Source organism: Terrapene carolina, unplaced genomic scaffold (genome assembly GCF_002925995.2).
Source record: "Terrapene carolina triunguis isolate 2854851 unplaced genomic scaffold, T_m_triunguis-2.0 Scaffold89, whole genome shotgun sequence".
NCBI classification, from domain to species: domain Eukaryota; kingdom Metazoa; phylum Chordata; order Testudines; family Emydidae; genus Terrapene; species Terrapene triunguis.
This window is the reverse complement of record NW_020664440.1, coordinates 3,062,243-3,085,132: the sequence shown is the minus strand read 5'-3', so window position 1 is coordinate 3,085,132 and position 22,890 is coordinate 3,062,243. Positions and strand designations below refer to the sequence as shown.

Here is a 22,890-nt window from a genome sequence, read left to right as displayed (position 1 = left end):
TGCAAACCTGAATGGCACTGTGACCTCCCCATGCGCCAGGTCACATTCAGTCAAATTTAGCCCAGCCCTGCTCCTTCATGGGCCCTTCCCTCAGTGGTCATTTTATGGATGGGTGCGGGGCCCTGAGGTTCAGATTTTTACCCCAGGGCCCCAAAAAACCTCCGCATGGGCCTGTCTGCAGGAACCCAAATAACGCGGCACCTACACCTGCTCTTCTCTGGCATCCTTGGGAGCCCTTTATTGAGCCAGGCTGCTGCACGGCTTCCTGACTGAGTACCTGAGCAGTGCCGTGGGCGCTGCACGGACACACCGGCTCACTGCCAGAAATGTGCTGCTTTGCCTGCGTTTTTCAAACGTGGTTTTCAGTACCGTGAGCATTAAAATAGTGTGTGTCAGGCCCTCCCCCGAAAACTTCATCGGTGGGTCTAAAATAATACATGGTGGATTCTTTTCATTTATCTTTTAAACCTTTAGGGGGGTCACTTTGGTCACATTTTTGAGCTTTACGCTACAACAGTACAGGAGTGAAATTTTGGGGGTGGGGGTTGGTTGTGTGTTGGGGGGGGCTGTGTTTTTAATTAAAGTTAAGATGTTTCTTATAGTCACATGACTCCCGGTGCTGGGACTTTAAGAACACCATCTAATAGCGCAAGACGCATGATAATATCGTCTGAGACGATGACACAGGGTTTTGCTCTGACAAGTGGCTCGGTAGGTGCCATGGTGGGGTTTCCAGTCGCTCAGTGACACCATATTCAACACGCTTCGGTTACACGGTCAACAATGTGCCAGCTCAACCCGGGCTCTGAGATCCATTGCTCGCTCAGGCACCGTCACAGTAATAAAGACTGTGCAGTCCAATGGGTGCTGCACAGGTCTGAGACAGGATTGAATGTGTAACCTTCAATTATTATCTGGGATTAGCTTGTACTTTGTATGTAGGCCCCAATGTGGGCGGGGGAGGGAGGGGGGAGTAAGATCTCAGCTGCCGGACAGGAGTCATGCAAACCTTTGCAGCTGCGGGGAAAGGTGGCTGAAATTAGTTGGGGATTGTTCCAAAAAAGTGTTAAGGGCAGCGACTCGTGGTCACGTCAGTCACCATGTCTCAGCGACACTAACATTCACACCACAAGTTTTCAAAACGAAACACAAGTTTTATTTCATTTAGAAAATTTTCATTTAAAAACTTTGGCGTGGGGGGGGCGGTACCCCCTTTTCTTTTATTGCTTTTTCCCCCCCCCTGTGAAAAGGAGCGCGTGCAAAAGTGAAAGAAAGTGGGTTTCTCTCTCTCTCTTTGTTGGTGGTTTTTTTAACTTTTTTCAAGGGGAAAAATGAACCAAGTGACAGAAAGGGGTTGTTGGTTTTTTTCATGCCTCTGTTTCTCTTTTTGACCCCCTCACTCATCTTATCCCCCCACCCCCGTGGAAAATGGGGGGGGGGGGTGGAAGAGTTAAACACACTGAAAAAAGTGGGCCCATTCCCAGTATTTCAAAATGAAACATTCCAAACATTGAAAGCATTTTTAAAAGGGGGGGGTCAATATTTCTTTTTGAAAGTGTTTGAAATGAAAACAATTATTGATCCCTTATTTGAGGGGGGGGGGAGTTCATTTTTGATAAAACACCATTTTTCAACAACAAAAATGTAACACTTTTCTTTTAAAAAAAAGTCACACTAGCCGTCGTGGCCAGCTCTGCTTGTTGGCATGAAGGGCTAAGACACGGCCACCTACTCGCCCCCAGCCCTCGGTTGGACTGCCAAGCCCAGAGGCTGGAGTTTTAGCTGGTCGTTACACGAGTCATGCAGGAGAGTGAGGGGCGCCTTACTCCATGGATGAGGCCTCCACTTTGAGCTCAGCCTCTCCCCAACCCTGTGTCATGGGCCCATGGAAGGACAGGGCAGTGTCTGCTAGGCCTTACTTACCACTCCCGTTGCTTATGGACAAACCAGCAGAGAACCCAGCTCACTTTCCCCCCAGCTATATTGGCCCTGCAGGACTACGCAGCGTTGTCAGCTTTGCTGTCCTGTATGACACTGAATACACGCAGCTCTCTCCGAAGTAAGACGTTGCCATTTTTATAGTGACCCAGACCAACTGCAGATGTACCCCTTGCAGTTCCACTCTTGGTAACCAGGGAGGCTGTTGTAGTCTAGACAGATTCCAGGGGATTTTAGTGCCATGTCATCCGCCACCTCAGAAAACGGGCTACTATGCAGGTTAAAATCCCTGGGCAGTGTCTACATTCCTGCAGCCACCACCGGGGAAGAATTAGGGCTGGCACAGGCACAGCTATATAGGGATGGAGCGCCTGGTTTACCCTGTGATTCCACAGCCATGCTCTTTGATGTGGACTCCAGCCCTTGGTGGAGAAGGCCGCCCCAGACTGCACCCTTTCATTAAAAACCTCACCCTTAGAAAACCTCCCAAACATGAGCTGCATAGAAGCCAGTGCAGAGATGTCTTCATGGGTCTACAGACAGCCTGAAACAATTGTTCTGAGAGCTGCGACTGCTCTGGTCATTGCAGTGGGAGTGTGAACTCTGAAACCTAATGATACAAAGTTATTAACATTCATAACTGCCCCCCCTCTTTTAATACCCAGATACACAAATCCTAGTGGCTTCTCGCACCTTCTGAGGTGCCCCCACCCAGCCATGGTGGTTCCTGTCATTTAGTTGTGCATTTTCCAACACAAAACTCTGTAGCGGGTTCAAAATTAGAAGTTTGGGAGTAGGCTAAAATGTGTTAATATCGATTTAACGAACAGAAGGGAGACGTTCCGGATTGGATTGCTCCTTTTCAATCAGCGACATTTGGCGGCCAAGGCGCTGCTTGGCAATCAGGCCTCGTGCATTTCAGGGGCCCAGCTCTGAATAAGTTTGACCTCCGTTTTGAAATGTATTTGAAGCCGCCCCCCAATCCCCGGCGGGCGCCGGACATCCCAGGAGGGCTGCGGAGACCTGCCGGCCGCATTCAGGCCAAGTTTGCTTGCAGCAGGGAGTGGTTCCGGCAGCAGCAGGCGCTCTACCGAGCCCCCCACTCGCCCGACCTGCAAGCCAGCGCCTGGGCCCCCAGTGACTATCACCCCACTAGCGCGAGGGCGCTGCCTTGCTGCTCACCCGTGCTGCGGCGAGCCGGGCGCTGCAGAGACGCCGGTGCAGGACAGCGCGCGAACCGAACCTTGCACCATTGCAGGGACCCGACACCCCGGGAAACCCAGCCCCTGGTCCCGGGATTGAACGGGCCCCGTTGCAACCCTGGAGAGCGACGAGGGGAGGCTGCCAAACGGGGCGGCGAAATGTGGGTGCGTTCAAGCGGATTGCACGCAACGGTTTAGCGGGAATCCACAGCGCAAAGCCCCCACCCACAAAGCGTTTGCAGGGTTTGAAGGCGAGCAAAGATCTTTACCGAAACACTGGCCCTCGAGGGACTGGTATGAAGACAACTTTTACAACCACAATAAACCGAGGCTGATTATCTCCCGGGTGCATCTCATTTTCCGAGGGCTCAAATCCCCGGGCTCTTCGTATTTTGTTGCACGTATTATTTAAAACAGGTGGAAACGAATATGAGCACGGGGTGGCTTCCTGCCCCATGCTCTTGTGCATTCAATCCGTCCAAACTTGGCTTGCTTTATTTTCAATTGAGGCTTTGCCGGTGTGCCCCAAACCAGACCAACAACCAGCAGCCTACGGGACCGGGATACTGATTTTCTCCCCAGTATTTCGGTGCCAGTAAACCAGCAGGGGGGTGCTGTGGGTTCATCGATGGGCCCCAGACGAGCTCCTGGTTATATTTTGGGAAGAGCGGGGCGCCTTTGGGTGTGGTTAGCGGGGATGGGAGCGTGTCATGTGCTGTACCATCAACAAACACCTGCAAAAATCCACCTTCTCCTTGCCCGGCTTGGGGCCCCTTAGGAGCCCTCGCTTTGTGCCCTAAGAAAACAAACGCAACGAGCAAAGCCCCCTCTTCGCGTGCGAGAGCGGAGCCCCGTGCTAAGAACTTTCCGCAGCTTCCACCGCGGAGTTTAAGAAGTTGCCAGGTTAGGAGGATCCTAAATGATCTCCCCGTGGACCCTAAATGCCCCCCATCAGGAATCCACACGGCTGCTAATCCGGGAGGGGAAGCAAGCACAAAGCACGTGGCCGCATGGGCCGGGCGAACGGGGTCTGTCTGCTCCCGCTGGCCAAGGGCTGGAGTCGGGTTTTATGAATGAGATGTCCCTGCCCTTAGCGTGGAAACCCGCTGTGTTTATGCCGCCGCCTCCCTTAGCGTGAGTCCGACCCTGGGGTGCCACATGCGGGCAAGTCTGTGGAGCGAAGGAGGAGATTTCGTTTGGGGGCCTAGCAGGGGCATCAGAGAGCACAGCAGAAGGTGCTTTCCCAGCACGGCTGGCTCGGTTCGGGAGCGGGGCCAGGCGCTGGTACTGACCGCACTACACCGGATTAAGGACGCTAGAGCGCGGGCTGACCTGCAATTAAACCCTTTCATTACTCGGGTCCCCGCAATCTCGCCCAGCAGCCGAGGGCCGTGTTGACAACGAGCCTGGGAGGGTTTTGCTTTTCCAGCTCGAGATCCCCCCATTCCCCCACAAGCTGCCCCTGGTTATGGGATTTGCTGCCCAGGCAAGAATGTCTTTGCCGCCTTAACCCGCATGGAGCATTTCGCCCCAGCGAGCGGTTTACAGCCAAATGCTTCCCGAATGGGCTTGGTGGTGGCGAAAGAAGCGGCTCGTCGGGGCCCAAAAGAGCCCGTGCCTAGCCTAGCCTAGTAACTTTTCCTCCCCTTTCATTGCACCACGTCAGACTCACTGTCCCTTTTTTCAAAATAAAAAAGCTCGCCTCCCTTTCATCCCCTCCTCCGTGGCTGCAAAACTGGAACGATTGACACCCGAGAGGCTAACGTGAGGGGCGCTAAAAATAACAGTCCCCCGTTGAAAATACCGATTTTCATTTTCAAATCACTGTGGCGGGTAAGCGCGGCTTTTTTAAATGTGCAGCGCAGGTGGACACCAGGTCCCATGAGCAAATCGAAATGGCTGGAGCCGTCAGACTGCGGTGCCCAAGAAAACAATCAATCACCCCGTTTTCATTTGGGGGAAAAAAGCTTGCAGCCCCCAGCCTACTTTCTGCAACCCCCTTAAGTCGATTCTGTTGTTGAGGAGGGAATTACCATGCGAAGGGAGAAGAACCTGGAAGGAAATCAAGCCGTCTACACGGAGATTCCCCACGCGGTTCTTGCCGTGAAACGGCCCCGTTCAATTTCCCTGCGTTTAGGGGACTCGGGGTTGCGCTAAAGAATCGTTTTACAGTTCAATCTCACGGGCTCTTCGCCCAAGTGCCCTTGAACGCAACCTGGAGCGGAGCAGAACCAAAAGGCTAGCGCCCGCCTGACGTTTCCGACAGGAACAAATTAATAAATAATGATTCATATCATTCCGCTTCGGGTTTAGCAAGGGGAAAAAAAAACAACCGTATCAGGGCGAGTGCGGGCGTGCGATTGGGGGCAGCTTTATCAAAGTCCGTCACCGTTAATATCCTTCCCCGCCCGGCAGAAGTGGAATCAATGAAGACAGCCTCCAGCTGTGCGTAAACTTGCAATTTCAATTAAAAGCCGGAGCTCCCGGCCCTGGGTTTGAGCCCGGAGCCGAGCGCAGTCATGTGGCGCTTGGGCGCGTCCTGGGAAGTCCAGGGCTGAGGCTGAGAGGCTGGGAAGGAGGGGAAGGGGTAGACTTGAGCGCCTGCTGGCTCAGTTTCCTTTCCTGGGGGGGGGGGGCCAGATCTGGGGGGGGGGGGAGGATACAACTGCGCGGGGGGGGGGAGGGGAGAGTTTTGCGCCTTTGGCCACTGAAATGTGAACGGATCAAAATCCCCCTCCCTGCACCGGCTTGTCTAGCGACTCCGCTCATCCTGGCTGGGCCAGAACCAGCCCCAGCCCTGGGCCGAGCGCAGCAGCTGCTGGGCGCTGCCTCTCCGGCTGCAGCGTCTCGGGCCTCCCTGCCAAGGCTGCGGGTGTCTCTGGGCGGGCAGGGGGCTGGCGAGAGGCTCCCTGTCTGTCCCGGGTCCTGCCTACGCGGGGATTTTGCCAGATGGGGGGTTGGGGGGGGCGGTACTTTGAGGAGGACACCTGCTTGGGAATGTGCCCGCCTCTTATTTCTGCCTCCTTGGGGGCCAGGAGCCTCCTGGCCCAGGGTCTCCCCCCCCGGGAGCTCTTTGCCCCCCACGTGCTCGGGCGAAGGCCAGGCCTGGGGGGGGGAGAGAGAGCTGGGCCCCTTTGCAAAGCCAGCTCCAAAGTGCCCATCCGCCCCCTGAGAGAGGGAGACATCCCTGCCCAGCAGGAGGGGGGCCGCCAGCCCCCGCCGCCCAGCCCCCCACGAGCGCCCCCCAGCTCCGGTTACCCTCCGGCCAGCTCTGCCGAGTCACCCCTGGAAGCTGCCTCTCCCCACCGGGCCACAGCGGCAGCGCTCCCCCGAGGGGAAAGGCCTCAGGGATCCTGGCAGCCCCCAGGAGGACAAAGTTGTTCCTCCGGCTCTGCCCCCACTTCTTGACCTGGCATTTGGCTGCCCCCCGACTCCAGTCCTTCCTGGGGGGCTGCCCCAGATTCCCCGAGCCCCTGGGGATGCGCAGTCCCGGGCAGAGCGAACCCGCCTCCCCCGGAGCAGAAGCTGCCTTGAGGAATTGGTTCTGCACTGGGGGGGGGGGTCTCTCCAGCCATAGAAAACGTTATTCCTTGTGCCGATCAAATCCCACCAGAGGGTCCCCCTCCCCTCCCCTAAATCCTAGAGCTCGGCTCCCCGCCAAGCAAACCCCCGCACCGCGCCTGGGATCACACAGGGCTTTGCTGCAATCCCGGGCTCTGAATTCGCTGAATTCCCGTTCGATTCCGCCCATTGGCCTGGGCTCGCATTTGGTGTGCCGGGGGTTAGCTGTTTGGGGAGAGGGGGTGGAACAGGTCGGATCTGCGCCTTTCTAGCCAGCCCCAAGGCCAGCTCGCCCGGTAGCAAAAAGCCCGAGGAGTGCGCTGCAAAAGGGACCTTTGCTTCCGCACGAGATGCATGCAGGGGGGGACCGGGGAACAGAAGAAAGGAGGGAGGGGGGAGGGGGTTACCATTTAAAAAGTGAAGCCAGTTAAGAAGGGAGGGGGGAGGACAGACAATCCGAGAAAGGAGCGGCAGAGAGCAAAAGACGGGGCAGTTTGGGGCCCGGGCAATGGTGACCTTGCAACGCAGGCTTCGGTTCCTTGCACCGGTTCCCCAGCCCCCTTTTCTCTTGCCCGAAATCATCTCGTTTACAGAAAATATTTGTTTGCACTATTAGCTGGTACTGGAGTTAATTACTCGATGTGTTAGCGTGGAGCGAGCGGGATAAAAGTAGGCTCCGTGGTTATTGTGTGGGTGAGCTGTTGAGCGGTGCTTGAATCAACTGCAATTAGGGTTAGATCGAGATTAATTAACATGTGAGTGGCAAGGTGTGGAGCAGTTCCCAGCCCTCCCCGCGCTGGAAGCTGCAGGCGAGGGGGGAAGAAGTTTGTGGCGGCTCATTAAATACTTCGCTGAAGCCGGCGCGCTTTGGGGAGAGCCGCACGTTAGCCAGGGCTTGTTGGGACCCAAATGTTTGCTTTCTGGCCGCTCTGTAGCAGGTAGCGGGCCCATTGTGATGCAGGGAAAGCCGGCTAATGAAGCGGAGAGGGGCGGATGGAAGGTGGGGTGAGAAAGGGCCATGTGCCCCCCTGGGCCTGTCCTACAGGAGCAAAGGTGGCGGCGGCGGCTTGATTTCGGCTGCCCTGTACCCAATACTTAGGTGGTCCTGAAAGAGATGCGGGGACTGGAGCAATAGTTTTACATTCACCCCTGATGCACCAAGCGCAGAGGTGCCAGGGACCAGCCTCTCCCCCGCCTGTTTTCAGAAATAACTGGAGGCGGCGAGTGGATTTTTAAAATTTTTAAATGTATTTTCCCAGCTCAGGCCAGGCCAATGCGCTCTTCCCCGGCTCCCTTTCCCTAACTCAGACCCCGGCTGGCCACAAATGAACCAACCCCACTTGGGCTGCAGTGTCCAGGGCCCCTTTCCCCTGAGCAGAGCTGGGCTGCTTCAGCCCTCTCGGAGCGCCGCGCCGGCCCGCCTGCGCCCTGCGTTTGGGACCAGCCCGATCGTCTCACACCCCTCGGCCGCTTTGCAGCCTCGAGGGCGCTCATTGAGCGGACTTTGTCCCCCGGGCTTGTTGTGCTTCGCAGGTGACACAGGCTGTCTGCAAACAGCTGAATTCAAACGGCCCCGCTGGAAAAGGGGGCCTTTGTCAGCAGGACACAAAACGCTGAATTCCTCCAAACTTCCTTAGGCGTGCTGGGGGGGAGGGGGAGATATAGGGGCCTTTTCATGGCTTGCTTTACCTCTGGCCAGGCGAAATCTCTCCCCCTTCCCAAGCTCCCCGTGATAATCCTTCCCTTTATTTTAGAAACATACAAAACCAGGTTCCACGCCGCGCTATAGTGGCGCCCAGTGAAAGAGAACTGAGCGGCTCAGGAAAATTGGTTCAGTTGAATAGCCCCGGAGAGGGGGCGAGCGCTTAATCAGGGCAGGGGAGGTTCTGCCCTGGCAGCCAGGCCCCCGAAAACAGGTGGCTGTTGGGCCCTCAATTAGACAAGCAGCAGAGTCCCCACAGCCGCGGCTTGTAAAGCGCCCCTCGGGATCAACTCGTTGTCGTGCAAAGCAAACCCAGCCCCGCCAAGCCCCACCGTTGCCATAAGGTAGCCTGGCTTCGAAACGAAACTCAGCGCATGAAAAGGGGGCGAGTCCCCAGCCCCAAAGCAGAGGGTCCTTCACCCCAGCGGGGCACCGCTGAGAGATTTGCAAAACCCCTTCGCGGGGCGGGCGATGCCCCGTTTCCGAAGCAAAAGCCCCGGCCCTGTCTTATGCTCCTTGCCACGCCGTACCCGGGTATTTAAGGTGAATCGCCGCGTTACACGGGGAGGAGAATTAAACTTAGTTTAATTAACATTAATAACACCGCCCTAATGAATGGGCTGGCTATGAATGTCGACATGCCGGGGAGGCTCGCAGAGAAGTGACAATTTATTGCAATGGAGCCGAGCGCAGATGGGTTGCCAGAATAACTCGAGCGTGCTTGTGTGGTGGTTTGTTGTGTGTGTGTGTGTGTGTGTGTGTGTGTGTGTTTTAAACAACCCTCCTCCTTTAAAAAAAAGAAGAAGAAGTCCTGCCGCTCCCTCCCAGTGGCTTTTCTAACCCGAGCAGTAACTACAGCGCTTCTTTCCACCCGACTTGTGAATCGCACTTGCCTTCTAATTTGCCACATGCAAAACGATTCCTCTGCTTTGCAAGTTGCTTTTGCTTTTTTTTTTCCCTTTTCTCCCCCTTCCCCTTAAAGGCTGGCGGATAAATTGTGCGCCCTAAAGTGGCAGGAGGGCAGGAGGGGGCCCGCCGCCCCTCAGCCCGGCGCTGGGGCTCAGGGAGGCTGCACCGCGGCCTCCCCATGTCATTCTGCTCGGAGTGACTTGGTGTGATGTCAGCTCTCCGTGGCAGAGCCGGCGAGCGGGCGCCCGGGAAGATGTTGGCTATCAAAATGTGACAGTGTGGCCACTCCGCGCTGCTGGGACGCGTCTCCTCGGTGCCGGGCACAGGTAATTCATCCCCTCCCTGCAAGAACGGAGCCAGGCGAGCTCAGGCGGAGGAGCCCGGCGGGGTGGTGGGGCTGTGGCTTGGAGGTTACTTTGGTGTGTTTGGTTAATGAGCGTTAAGCGGGTGTCCCCCCTCCCGGGGCCATTGTTCTTGGGTAGGGTCATTTGAAAGAGGGGGGGGGAACAAGGTGCTTATTAAGTTGATTTGTCTCCTGGCTTTTCTGGAATGCAGAGCTGAGACCGGGAGCGCCCAGCCGGGCTCGCTGCTCGCCTCCTGCCCGCCATGGCGAGCTCGGCGGCCGTGGAGACGGTCATGCCCTCCGCCTGCCCGCGCCACGAAGGCAGGAGCGGCGCCTCCAACCCCTCCAAGACGCTGGCCTTCTCCATCGACCGGATCATGGCCAAGAGCGCCGAGCCCAAGCCGGCCTTCGGCGGGCTGGAGCCCGAGCCGGGCAAGAAGAGCCTGGGCCTCTGCCCGCCGCTGCCCTGCGTGCTGCCCATCCCGCCGCTGGCCTACGAGGTGCACTCCAAGGCGCTGCTCAGCTACTCCGAGCTCTGGAAGGGCAGCGCCCTGCGGGGCCCGGCCGGGCTGTGCAAAGCCAACTGCGGCATGTGCTGCAAGGCGGAGCTGGGCCTCGGGCACTCGCTGCTGCCCGCCAGCCGGGTGATCAAGCCCCAGGCCATCAGCCAGGCGGCGGGGATGCCCGCCCAGGGCTCCGTGTATTACTTCAACTACCTGGACTCCGCGTACCCCTCCGAGCTGCTCCCCGGCCAGCTCTTCCCGTCCAGCCTGCTGGGCGCCCAGCCCCCGGCCGGCCTCTCGGCGCCCCACAAACTCTTCCTGCTGGAGAACGCCAAGCTGGCCGGGCTGGCGCCGGAGAAGTTCCCCAGCGCCCAGTACCCGCACAAGGAGCGGCTCCCCGGCCACCTGGACCAGGTGATGAAGGAGAACACGGCCCTGGCCGGGGAGAGGAACGGGGTGAAAAGCCACAGCAAAGGCGGCAGCTCCGCGGACGGCAAGCCCAAGAATTTCACCTGCGAAGTGTGTGGCAAGGTAAGTGGAGCAGGCGGCCCAGCCCGGGGGTTCACCAGGCCGCCCTCCTGGGGGTGGGTGGGGGTGTTTAGGGCAAAGCTGGGCCCTGGAGTTGCACCTTCTGGGAACAGCCCGTGAGAGGAGACAGGGCCCCGGCGCCCCTCGCCTGAAACGCTTCCCTTGTGTTTCCTCCTAGGTCTTCAATGCCCATTACAACTTAACTCGCCACATGCCAGTCCACACGGGCGCCAGGCCGTTCGTCTGCAAAGTTTGTGGCAAGGGCTTTCGCCAGGCCAGCACCTTGTGCAGACACAAAATTATCCACACGCAGGTACGTGCCGGGCTTGCCTTTCCTTTTGCAACCAAATCCAGTTGTCGCGGGTGGTTTTCTATTTTGATTATTTTACAAAAGTCGCGCCGAGGGTCCCCCCCGGCCCAGCCACGGGCCTTGCCGGGCTTTGAACGGGCAAGATTTCGCCAAGTTTCTGCACGTATTTCTTGTCCTTGTCTTTCCCCAGGAAAAACCTCACAAATGTAACCAATGCGGCAAAGCTTTCAACAGAAGCTCCACGCTAAATACGCACATTAGAATCCACGCGGGCTACAAACCTTTCGTGTGTGAATTTTGTGGCAAGGGATTTCACCAAAAAGGTATTTTTAAAAAAATCAATCGCCTCGCTTGTTTTGGGTTTTAATTTATCTGCCCGAGGTTCCAGCCAGGCAAAGCAACGGGGGAGAACGGAGAGGCTGGGTTTCCTAACCTGTGTGCCGCTTCAAATCCTTGATCTAAGCAGGAAGAAATTATTTGGGGGTACGAAGTTTCCCCACTGGCCCCAGCGGAATAACGCCCAGCGGCCCACAACGTTCGGGGCGGGCTCGGTCCTATATATCGAGACATGGAGGCGCTTCGCTGGGGGGGACAAAAGGCCAGTGTCCCGCGTGGCCAGTCTAGGCTTAAAGCGGACCCCGAGGTTGGCCTGCAAGGCAGCCACCAAGCCGGGCAGTTTACACATGTATTTAATGCGGTCTCTCCGCTTTTGGGTCTCCGGCTCGCTAGAGGAGTGTAATAGAAGGAAACATTCCCGCTGCAGACAAGTTTCGGAAGAGCTTTTCTCTTCCAATGATTTCCCTCCGCAGCCCGGGGAATTCCTGACGGTCTTAACTAAATGCTTTTTTAAATTAGGTGCCATTTTTGGGGGGCCTTATCCAGGTTCCTCCGTTTGCCCCGGGTCAGAACACTGACCCGGCCTCTAATTTTGTAATGTGTCAGTTGTACGCCGCTCGGCTTTGATGCAAACTACGTTTGACAACGTCTCGACTCCCCCTTGCAGGACCCGTCCTAATGAAGTGGTGCAGCGCGGTCCTTTTCTGCAGCGGGGCAGCCCCAGAGCTTGGGAACCCCGCGAGTAACCGCGTTTTCCCCCCTTTCCTTTCCCCCCTTCTCCCTCTCGTAGGAAACTACAAGAACCATAAATTGACTCACAGCGGCGAGAAGCAGTACAAATGCACCATCTGCAACAAAGCCTTTCACCAGATCTATAACTTGACTTTCCACATGCACACTCACAACGACAAGAAACCCTTCACGTGCGGCACGTGCGGCAAAGGCTTTTGCAGAAACTTTGATTTAAAGAAGCACGTCCGGAAGCTACACGACACCGCGACCCCTACGAAAGAGCTGCCCAGGAGTTTGCAAAGCTAAACGCTCCGTGCACTTCGCGCTAGGGGACAGCCGCCGAGCTTCCCACCTGGGGCCCAGAGGCCAGCACACTCTCCCCCAACCAGGCGATGCTTTAAAACCCAGCGTAGCCGGGACGAGCAGCCAGAATTCCGAGTCACATTTGTATATAAGAGGAAACTTATTTAAAACTCCTTTTTGCCACTCAACTCCTGGGATTTGGTTGTCTTGGGTTGAAGGGGGAATGTGGGGTTTGTTTTAACCTAACTTCTCACCAGGGCCGATCTGTAAAATATGTGCCACTAGAGCCGTCTTTATATATGTCTGTAAAATTAAATTCTAATGTACAATCGAATAAGGAATATACATATATATATGGGATAATAAAAAGTCAATTCGGAGTCTTTTTCCGCCTTTTAAAAAAGCTTCTACTAACCCTTGAATCGTTTTAAAAAAAATTCTTATTCAAGCCAGGGAACCCCCTCCCGGCACGGTGCGGCCCCGATCCAGTGTCCGCTCGGATTTCGTTCTGCTCCGGGAATCGCTGCTCTGAGCGCGTTTTGTTTCGATTCTGGCACTTTGGACAGGGGGGGAAGAGGATCACGGTTTGCTAGCAGCAGAAGCCGGAGTGAGAAATAAAACGCGAGATGCGAAGGAGCCTTTAAGACCTGCAAGATCTAATAAACCAGCCGAGAAAAGCTCCGAACCTGCTGTCAGTGTCTCTAGCTGGGAGGAAATTACCTGTTTGCTTAACTGCCTCTGTCCTGGGCTGGTGTTTCTGTTCAGCGCGGGGGGCCGCGTACCCTGCAGGGACAGGAGGGTGGTGAAAAGCTACGCGCTGCCAGCCCCCTTTCCCGGGGGAAGTGGCGGAGCGCACCGCTCGCTGGAGCCCCTGGAAGCGCCACCGGTCGCTCCGGCCCAGGTAGTAATTTCCACCCAATATTGCGCAGTTATCTAAGCCCAGGAAAAGCTCGGGGGGAAACTGCTTGGTCCCCCTTCCCCCTTGTTTAAAGCGGGCTGGTTTGTTTTTAGTGGGGGCTTCTTAGGAAGCTGAGACAGGCCGGGGAAGAAAGTTAAAAACAAAGGAAGGCACGTAGCGAAATTAAACACAACCAAAGAGGGCACAGTGGTGGGCTAGTCCTCGAATCTCCCCTTCCCCTCGCATTTGATGGAGAATCGGTCCCCCCGGCGGCTTTGCTGTAATAGTGGCAGTAGGATTCCAGCCTGAAGATGGAAGGTAATTGTGGCTCTCCATAATGTCACCTTTTGGTCCCTTCATTAAGGCGCGTTTAGGCCCCTTTCCTGCCTGGCTCTCTTTGCCCTGAATGCTGATGAAATGATCTCACGCTTGCTTTCTGAGTAATGACCCAAATTAAGAGCGAAAATACAGACCCTTCAAACCGCATTACATTAATCTAATCACTCCCAGCAGGGCCCAGCAACCCCTTTTTGATCAGAATATGGATAATCAAGCGCTTGGATTAGACTAACTGGTCCCGTCCCTCCTCCCAGGCTCTTAATATGCAAGTGTCTATTCTGCCCACGTCGGGAGGAACAATATTATTCTAGCGGGGAAGGGAGATTCAGCGGGCCGGGCCTGTGCGTGCTGCTCACTCCAAGCTCGCCAATGAACACGCGAACCAGCCGGGCACCAACTGGCTGGGGGCCGCTTCAGCGGAAGTTCGCTTTTCCCCACTTAATTGAGTGGCTAAATGCGGGCAGGCGAGGGGCCCCCTGCGTCCGATTGAGCTTCGCCGCTTGCTCCAGAGGGGCTCGGGGGCGCGTGATCAGATTCCCAAGGGGGCTTGTCCTTGTTATTTGTACTGGGGGGGAAGCGACACCGGTTTTCAGGCCAGAAGCATCTTCCACTGGGGGCCAGGCCGGGGGTTGCGTGCGCTGCAGGGCAGTCGCTCTGCCTTCGACCTTGCTGCAAGAGTCATCTTCATTTCCAGATACACAATCCCGTCTGTAAATCTGAACCCCCCGGCTGCAGGGATCCCTGCTCCCAGAGGCGGTGCTGCGCCGGAGAGCGGGCCAGAGAACTTTTTAGGGGAACATCTCCGGGCCGTTCGCTTCCCCCCGAGGCTGGTGCAAAGAGCGGCGCTCCTGGGGGCTGCCCGGGCCCCGGGCGAACCCGGCCTTGGAGACGCGCTGGGAGCAGCAGAAGTTCTTCCTCTTCCAAGCGACCCCGGGGGGAGCTGGGCCAGGTGGAGGCTTCAGGGCAGCCCCGGGGTGCATTGCTCACCTCTGGGACAGTGGATTCCCAGCTGGGGGCTTTCCCGCGGGTGTCCCGCTCCCTAGCCAGGGGGTCTGGCTCAAGGGGCCCAGCCTGCTCCCAGGGGCGGTTCGAGGGGAGCAGGATGGGCCCAGCGCTCTAGGCCTGGCGTCAGGGCCGTCCTTAGGATTTATGGTGCCCTAGGCGGGATTATTAAACTGGTGCCCCTGTGCCTGACTTGCTCTTAACAACACAAACATAAGCTTACAGTATTGGAAAACTTGCCACATGCACGTTATTAAACCCAGTTTAACTTAATTAAGCACACTGTAATGCTGATGGACTAGCACTAAAGAAGTAGTGCTATAGAAAAAATTCTGATTTGACAGAATGATGCAAATAATATAATTTTTTAAATTTGTCAACATTTTATTGGAAATTTATATGAAGAGGTATTGAAACAAGGATTTGTTTTTAATTAAAAGCAATCTTTCTGGCTTTTTTGGCTGCAAAATCAGTAATAATGTCATTGTATGACAAAGACAAAGTGATGTCTTGTTCGATTGCAAGAATAGCAAGACCAGTCAAGTGTTCCTGACTCATTGTAGAGCGGAGATAGTTTTTAATGAGCTTTAGTTTTGAGAAACTCCGTTCTCCTGATGCTACTGTTACAGGAATTGTCAGTAGAATATGAGTGGCAATGTATACATTAGGATACATGTCAACAAGTTTGGTGGTATGAATAGACTGTACAATGTCCATCACTGATTTTGCATGTGGCAACATTGGTGACAGTGTACTCAAATCTTCGTTCAGTTCAAGTCCATTTAAATCAAAACTATCACCATGCTTCAGGAGGCTCTCTAGGTTCTTGCACTGTGACCTTGAGCTATGGGGCAGCAGCCGGAACCCCAGAGCAGAGGTGGGCTGAGCCACTCAGCCCACCGCTGTGTGCCATCAAAAATCAGCTCACATGTCACCTTTGGCACGTATGCCGTAGGTTGCCGACCCCTGCTCTATACACTAGTAAGGAGATGAGCATATTACAGTTGTTGGAGGGCTCTATTTAGCAGTAACAGGGCTATAGGAAAGTCAGTCAACATTTTTTGTTTCTCTGATGAAAACTGGCCCACTCCCTGCCCCATACCAAACTTGTCACAAATAATTGTCAACAACTTAATTTTCTGTTTTTGGCTAAGATATTGATTTTTAAAAAAAAAAATATTGAAATTGAATTCAGGATTGTTAGCAAGCATTTTTAGCAAACAAAGTTGTTAAATGACAATCTAAATAGCAACACAATACTGCTTTCATGCTTGGCTCACCCCCCAGCCTGCTGGTCCAACAGCTGCAGTAGAGGAGGAGATAGGTGGAAAACTGCAGGACCCCGAAATCCACCTCTTGGGGTGCATAGTAGCAACAGCAGCAGAAAACCCTCAGGTCCGATCACACACCAATGGGCACCATCGCCAGCCCAATGGACCATGGTGAAGTTAGCACAGCATCTGATCTCAGGGACGGGGCACCCATGGAGCCACAGCAGTTCATCCTGCCCTGTGCAGCTCCCCTCGGATGAGATGGATCGCTGCCAGCCCAGGGGAGAGACATGCTCCCCAGCTAGGGTGACCAGATGTCCTGATTTTATAGGGCCAGTCCTGATATTTGGGGCTTTGTCTTATATAGGCACCAATTACTCCCACCTAGGGTGACCAAACAGCAAGTGTGAAAAATCAGGACAGGGGGTGGGGGGATAATAGGAGCCTATATAAGAAAAAGACCCAAAAATTGGGACTGTCCCTATAAAAGTGGGACATCTGCTCACCCTACCCCAACCCCCATCCTGATTGTTCGCACATGCTATCTGGTCACCCTATCCCCAGCCCAGCCGTGTGTGACCATTCCAATCCTGGCTGGCTGCTGAGGAAGTGAGTTACTTTCACTTTCATTCCTTCCCCCTCCCCCGAGCACCTCACCCAACCCAGCCCTGCCGGAGGGGAGGGGGAAGAGAGAGAGAGGGGTGCTCCTTGAGGGGGGGAGAAGAATGGACGTTATGGGGGACAACAAAGGATACTGGTGCCAGAGCCGCTGAGCCTGCCTCACCTCACGCTGGGGGAAAGTCACACTCACAGGTGAGTTCCTTCCCCTACCCGTACCCCTACCCTTCCCAGAGACCCCAGCAGCCAATCCCCTCCCTCAGACTGTGCTGCATTCGGCTCTCTCTAGGACCCAGCAGCCCTGCTCTTACATGCTCCACTGCTTCCCGTCCGTCCGGGCTCCGTGTAGAGCGGTGCCCCCAGGTAGCGTGGTGCCCTAGGCGGCTGCCTGTTCTGCCTATGGCTAAGGACGGCCCTGCCTGGCGTTCAATCCCCAGCGCCGCTAGAAAGGGCCTGGGAGCCCGTTTTAAACGGGTGACTCGTTTTGCAGCCCAGACCCCAGGCCGGGTCCTCCGCAGGAGCGGGCCAGAGGGGCAGCCGAGGCGAGGCCGTGCGGGCTGCAGGGTGGGGGGGTGTGTGTCAGAAACAGGTGGTGGTGCCACAGGAATACGCGTCCGCGCTAGTCATTTGCGAGGCCCCTACAGCCAAATGAGCAGCGCCATTGCTCCTTTCTGCAGGCTCGCCTCCAGCCCCGGCGATGGGAAGAGCCTGGTCCCTAGAGCGGGAGCCCTGGGGCCTGGCAGCGCAGGAAGGCAGCCTGCTCACCCCAAGGTCCATGGGCAGGGGGCCTTCATGGCCCCTACTTCGGGCATGTGGTGCGTCTCCCGGCTCAGTCAGCCAGCCTGGGCCCCTGGCCGGAGCATCAGCAGGTAGCAGAGCAGCTACCTGCCTGCACCAGGAATGGGGGGGGGAGCAGCTACCTCACCTGCCTGCACCAGGAATGGGGGGACGGGGACGAGAGCAGCTACCTGCCTGCACCAGGAATGGGGGGGGAGGGGCACAGCTACCCGCCTGCAGCGGGGGGGAGGAGGGGGTACCTGCCTGCACCAGGAATGGGGGGGGAGGGGGAGCAGCTACCTGCCTGCACCAGGTATAGCGCGCGGGGTGGGGGGGGGCGCTGCAGATGTCTTTCCCGGGGTGTCACTCTCGTGTTTCTCTCTCGCATCACACGCCACGCTTTGAACGGCTCCTGCCGTCTTGTAACGCCCGCCGCGGTCCCGGTTACCCCTGGGGAGGGGACGTCGCACAGCGGGGTGGAACCGCGGTGCCTGCAGCAAGCGGCCCCTGCCCTCCCACGCCAGCGCTCAGCCGCCGGCCGGCCTGGCCCCGCCGAGCAGCAGCGGGCGAGCCGCGCGTGGAACCGGGCCGCTCCGGAGTGACTTCCAGGCCCGCAGAAGGAATGTTAAGGGGCTAGATCCGGATTCCCATTCACGCGAGCGGCCCCAGGCCCGCCGGCTGCGGGGAGCAAGGTCGAGTCCTGCTCGAGTTAGGAAGAGTTTAAAGGGACGGGAAGGGCTGGATTATCTCCACACGCCTCTGGGTGCGGAGCTTGATCTTCGCCAAGGGCAGGGGGGAGGCTGGGCTCTGACATTGACCGGGGGATACAGCCCCCGCTACGGCCACACGCTATTCGGGGGGGGGGGGGATGTTCACACACACACACACGACTCCAATTATCTTCCCCCCCCGCAAGATGTTGCTGCTGTCCATGACTGCTCACACTTCAGCAATCTTGCCAGCAAGCCTCAAATCATAATAATACAAACACACAGCCATGAACACAACAGCTTGAACAGGCCTGGTACTTTTTTGGGGGGGGTGTTAGAGGGACCTCTATGTAAAGTGACACTAAAGTTGCCACCATTTCAGACCCCACCCCCCCTTTGGTGCGCTCCATTTGCCTTGCTGCTGGGGGGTGCTATCCCCCACGTGCTAATTCCAGCCTCACACCTGCCCCCCACCCCGGAAGATGAGAAAAAAGGGGGGGCAGGTGTGTGGAGCAGCGGGGGGGGGGGGCGCAGCGGGCTGGGGAGAAGCACTGGGAAGCGACCAACCCAAAGGCAGATGCGTTGCCCTTTTCCCTGCACTCCGCTCTCCAAACGTCTGAGCAACCGGGTTGCTGCTAGAAACATGTTAATTGCCAACGGAGCTCATTAAGGCATGCACATGCAAAACACAGCGAGGGAGATTAAATGGACAAAAGCGCAAGAATGAACTGTCAACAATCGAACCCATCTACACGACCAGCAGCACTCAAGAATGAGGCATTTGGAGGCAACAAAGGATTGTCTGGGACAGGAAGAAAGGCCGACCTAGACTTTTGTTTAGTCAACACAATTGATTACAAATGAGAGATTAACAGGATAGCTCCCGAGTTTTTTTGAAGGAGGCAGAAGAGAAAAGTCCAATTAAGTCCACCGAATGTTAACTACATTGATTTCCACGGCCAGCCCCAAAGAAATTCTCATTAAACCATCCCTGGCGATCCCTTTTGGAAAGTAATTTGTCTCCCTGATGGAGCAGAGAAAGGGAGCTAGTTCTTGGCACAATGCGCTTAGGAGACACACTGGAAAGAGCCAAAGGGGGAGTTAATGAGCATCTGACAAGCCGCTTGGATTCAGGCCTGGAGAGCAGTGATGAAAAGATGGAATTGGCCAACAACTATTCTTTATATCAAACATAAAAAGGCCAATCTGAAACAGGGCTGCTGAAAGCTGGTGGGGAAGAAAAGCAAGGCCCCCACTGCCCCATTGGGATGGAAAATGCATTGGCCTGGCCTCTCCCAGCCGGGCTCGGGCTGGACATGGTGGCCCGTAGCGAAGCTCCACCGGGTCAGGCAGTAACAAGCCTTCCCAGCTGGCCTGGAGCTGGAGATCCTGTCCACTTCCCTGTCTCCTGCCAGCGCTTGGAGTGAAGGTGATGCCAGCTGGACGAACTGTTGTAAGGAGTAAGATACAACCACAGCCACCAGGCCAATTCCCCCCTCGCGGCAGGCGCTCCTACCGCCCTAGACAGCCTTCAAGCAGTAACTCCACAACACAGGAACTTGCAGGGAAGCCTAGCAGTGTCCCAGTCCCACCTCTCGCAGAGCACGTCAAGACAGGGAAAAAAGTGTTTTCAACACATTAGCAGATGTGTTAAAATCCTACTTTGAAGACAAGGTAGTTGCCGTTTTAACACTTGTTAATTGGTATAGGTAAATCCCAGACGCCCTCCCAGAGTTAGCTTGGACCGGCGAACACCTAGGACTGCCTCGTTTCACTGGGATTTTAACACATTAATAAAACACCTTGTTTCCCTAATGAAGACATGGTCACGTTGGCACATGTTTCCCTGAACATAGGTTCTCATTCAGCCTGCTAAAATTGGGCTTACTTGTGTCTACACCGGTGTAGAGTGTGGTTTGCAATTGAGTTAAGATAGCGCAAGGTAACAATTAAAAATAAATAAGCTTTTTTCCTAGTCTAGACTAGTCCAGCATGGGCACCCTTCAATCACTTTAGAACTGGTTTATATTGATTTTGGCCTAAATCAGTATTGACTTTGGTTTAGAAAAGGCCTATCCAGTTAGCTTAAGTCAATAGGAGGCTCAATTCATAAGCCCTTTTAAAACCAATTTGTCCATAGACACATTAGGGGTTTGCAGCAGTTTAACTAGTTACATCTGTGTGTGTAGACAATGTCTTAAGGGAGCACTGGTCTAATTTTCCATGAAGCATTTTGGTTTAGGAAATATTACCGTTTTTTTCTGGGTGTCTTATAATGAGACAGAAAACCAGAGTTCCAGACAGGTGTCTGTAATAAACTGACGATTATTTTTAATGTGGTGAAAGTAAGATTCATCTGCTAAGCTGCACTTTTAACTGCTTCAGCTGTGCTCTGCCCCCTCTAGAATTATGGGGTGAAAGCCTGGCCCAACTGATGTCCTAAACCCTGAGTAACTTCAGAGAGCCACCAGTCTGGATGCAAACCTACTTACCACAAATACAAAAATACCAGATGCTTCATGGCATAAAACGGATCGGTGAACTGATGAGAGTTAGGAAGAGCCTTGCTCTATGAGAAAACTATTCCCTAGTTTGCCACTGCAGGATTCTTGCACCTCCTCTGAAGCATCTGATATTGGCCAATATCAGAGACAGGTCCACTGGTTTTCATAGCATCTATACCTCTAACCGCTTTCACTGCCCACCGCTGAGCGGGGGTGGATTTAGAGTTAGTGGGGCCCTGTGCGCAGCTTCATGGAGGGGGGGCCCTTGGGACCCAGCCAAGAAAAAGAAAGCCAGACCTCTGTCCACCCCAAGCGCGGGTCCAGACCTGGGCCCGGGCCGCGAGGCAGCAGCCGGGAACTGGGGGTGCGGGCAGGGCTGCTGATAGAATTGCTGCCCCCCTGGGCAAGGTGGGTGGGCTGGCCCCCGGAAGGAGCGGGGCTGGGGGCGAGCCCTTCAGTGCTAGCCGGCCCGGAGAAGCAGGCAGAGACCCACGTGGCGGCGGTCACCGGAGCGCCCTGCTGCCTCTGCATGCTGATCTCTGCTCGCCTCCGTTGGGTCCTTGCAAAGCAGGGGGCTGCGATCCCCTCTTAGCCGCCGCGCCCGGGATCGGGCGCCTCCCTGTCTCCCCAGGAGCCCGGGTGGCTCTGGGCGCCTAACAATAGGTCCTAACGCAAGTGGCGTGGGGCGGCAGTGGAGCCCAGCATAAAACATGGGGGTGCTGCACCCCCCTCTCCTAGTTCCCAGGCCTATGCTTTGGGGTCTCTGTCGTAGGGGGCCCCATGCCACGGCATGGTTCGGGGTAAATCTGCTCCCGCCGCTGAGCCCTAGTTCTGCTCTAACGTTTTAGAGATAGGGTGACCAGAACCAGCCAGTGTTCCAGGTAAGCCATCTGATGGAGTTACAGAATGGTAGTTTCAATCCCCTTCCTTATGCATCCTAGTATTTGCCTTACACGGAACAGAACTGTTCATTGAGCTGTCCACAGCTAAAGCTTTTCCTTGCCTGATTACAGTTAGTTTAATTACTAACATTTTACCAAAGACAAACACAATTGTTGGCCAAACCCCACAGGGAGATGTCATTTGTTATTCCCAGTGTGTTTTCCCTTGCATTTGTCAATGCTGCCCACTCGCCTGGCTTGGGTAGGGCTCTCCCAAGTTCCTCCGAGGCTTCTCTGGTCCTGGTAAATTTAAATAATTTAGGGGCAGCTGCCAATTTTCATCCCCTAGATTGAAGACACTGGCCCCTGAGCAGATTCCTGAGGTATGCCCCTGTTCGCCTTTTGCAATGTTGACATGGACCATTTATTCTCACCCTTTGTTTTCACATAGCCAGTTTCTGATCCATGATAGTGCTTTGCCTCACACCCCATGATTCCTTATCTAATGCGTTCCTTCCATTTCCCCCTTCAGCCCTTGTTTTCCCTTTCAGATCTCATTTTGTGACCCCTGCTCCACACCCCCTGCACTGCCTACGGGCAGATCAGACACACACCTGTCTCCCCTTGCCCCATACCACACACACCTCTGCCCTCCCACAGAACACATGGACGTCTACTCCCTGGCACTGGCCAAACTCTGAGGCTGGCACAGGAACCTAGGAACTGGCCTAGCAAGATGGGAGGGGGACTATAGAGGTAGCTGTGACCTGTGTAAATTCCCCAAGCGCTGTGGGAACTTACACATCAAAGCAGCTCGCCTTTTTGATGTTGTTGCATCAGACTGTGGCTGTGCAGAACAGACACAGTAAAGAAAAGGGCTGCAGGGCCACCAGGGTGTTTGTCTAGGACTTCTGCAAAGGTGCTAATGTACTAGAGTACATGTTCTCACTAGCAACTCCAATTCTAGGGGCCCAGAGCCAACCATCTCATCGTTATCTTCACCATTGTGTATATGTTTGCCAATTTTGGGGGTATGGGCTTTAGCATAAGTAGTTGGAGGGATTCAGAGCAAGTGACTGATGGAGGTTTCTATGGCAGTGGGGACCAGGCTGGCCCCTTTAACCATTAATTAAATGTGTGGGGGGAGGGATAGCTCAGTGGTTTGAGCATTGGGCTGCTAAACCCAGGGTTGTGAGTTCAATCCTTGAGGGGGCCATTTGGGGAATTAGTTAGGGAGTGGTCCTGCTTTGAGCAGGGGGTTGGACTAGATGACCTCCTCAGGTCCCTTCCAACCCTGATATTCTATTCTATAATTTCCAGACGTTCTAACAGCTGGTGTGCTGTGGGTTCTGTTTTGGTAAAGAAAGTAACAGTGGGTGGCATAGTTCCATAGAGATGAAGGCCATAAGGGACCATTAGATCATCTAGTCCGATCTGTCTATCGCAGGCCATTGAATTTCATCCAGAAGCCCCTACACTGAGCCCAGTGACTTTAGACAGACCAAAGCATTTCGGTCCTCAAA

At 55.1% G+C, this 22,890-nt stretch overlaps 1 protein-coding gene across 1 annotated transcript; it reads left to right on the top strand.

Moving 5' to 3' along the window:
• Positions 1-9,918: 9,918 nt before the first annotated feature.
• FEZF2 (FEZ family zinc finger 2) lies at positions 9,919-12,370 on the top strand. Its single transcript, XM_024204895.2, has 4 exons — positions 9,919-10,689; positions 10,865-10,999; positions 11,187-11,319; positions 12,123-12,370. Exons 1-4 carry the CDS (start codon positions 9,919-9,921, stop codon positions 12,368-12,370), a joined length of 1,287 nt encoding a protein of 428 aa, XP_024060663.2.
• The last annotated feature ends 10,520 nt before the right edge of the window (positions 12,371-22,890 follow it).

Excerpts from the sequence above, each read along its gene's own strand:
- FEZF2 (XM_024204895.2), top strand. The coding sequence starts at position 9,919 with ATGGCGAGCTCGGCGGCCGTGGAGACGGTCATGCCCTCCGCCTGCCCG. Across the intron at positions 10,690-10,864 it reads CCTGCGAAGTGTGTGGCAAG|GTCTTCAATGCCCATTACAA; the intron begins GTAAGTGGAGCA and ends GTTTCCTCCTAG. Across the intron at positions 11,000-11,186 it reads ACAAAATTATCCACACGCAG|GAAAAACCTCACAAATGTAA; the intron begins GTACGTGCCGGG and ends GTCTTTCCCCAG.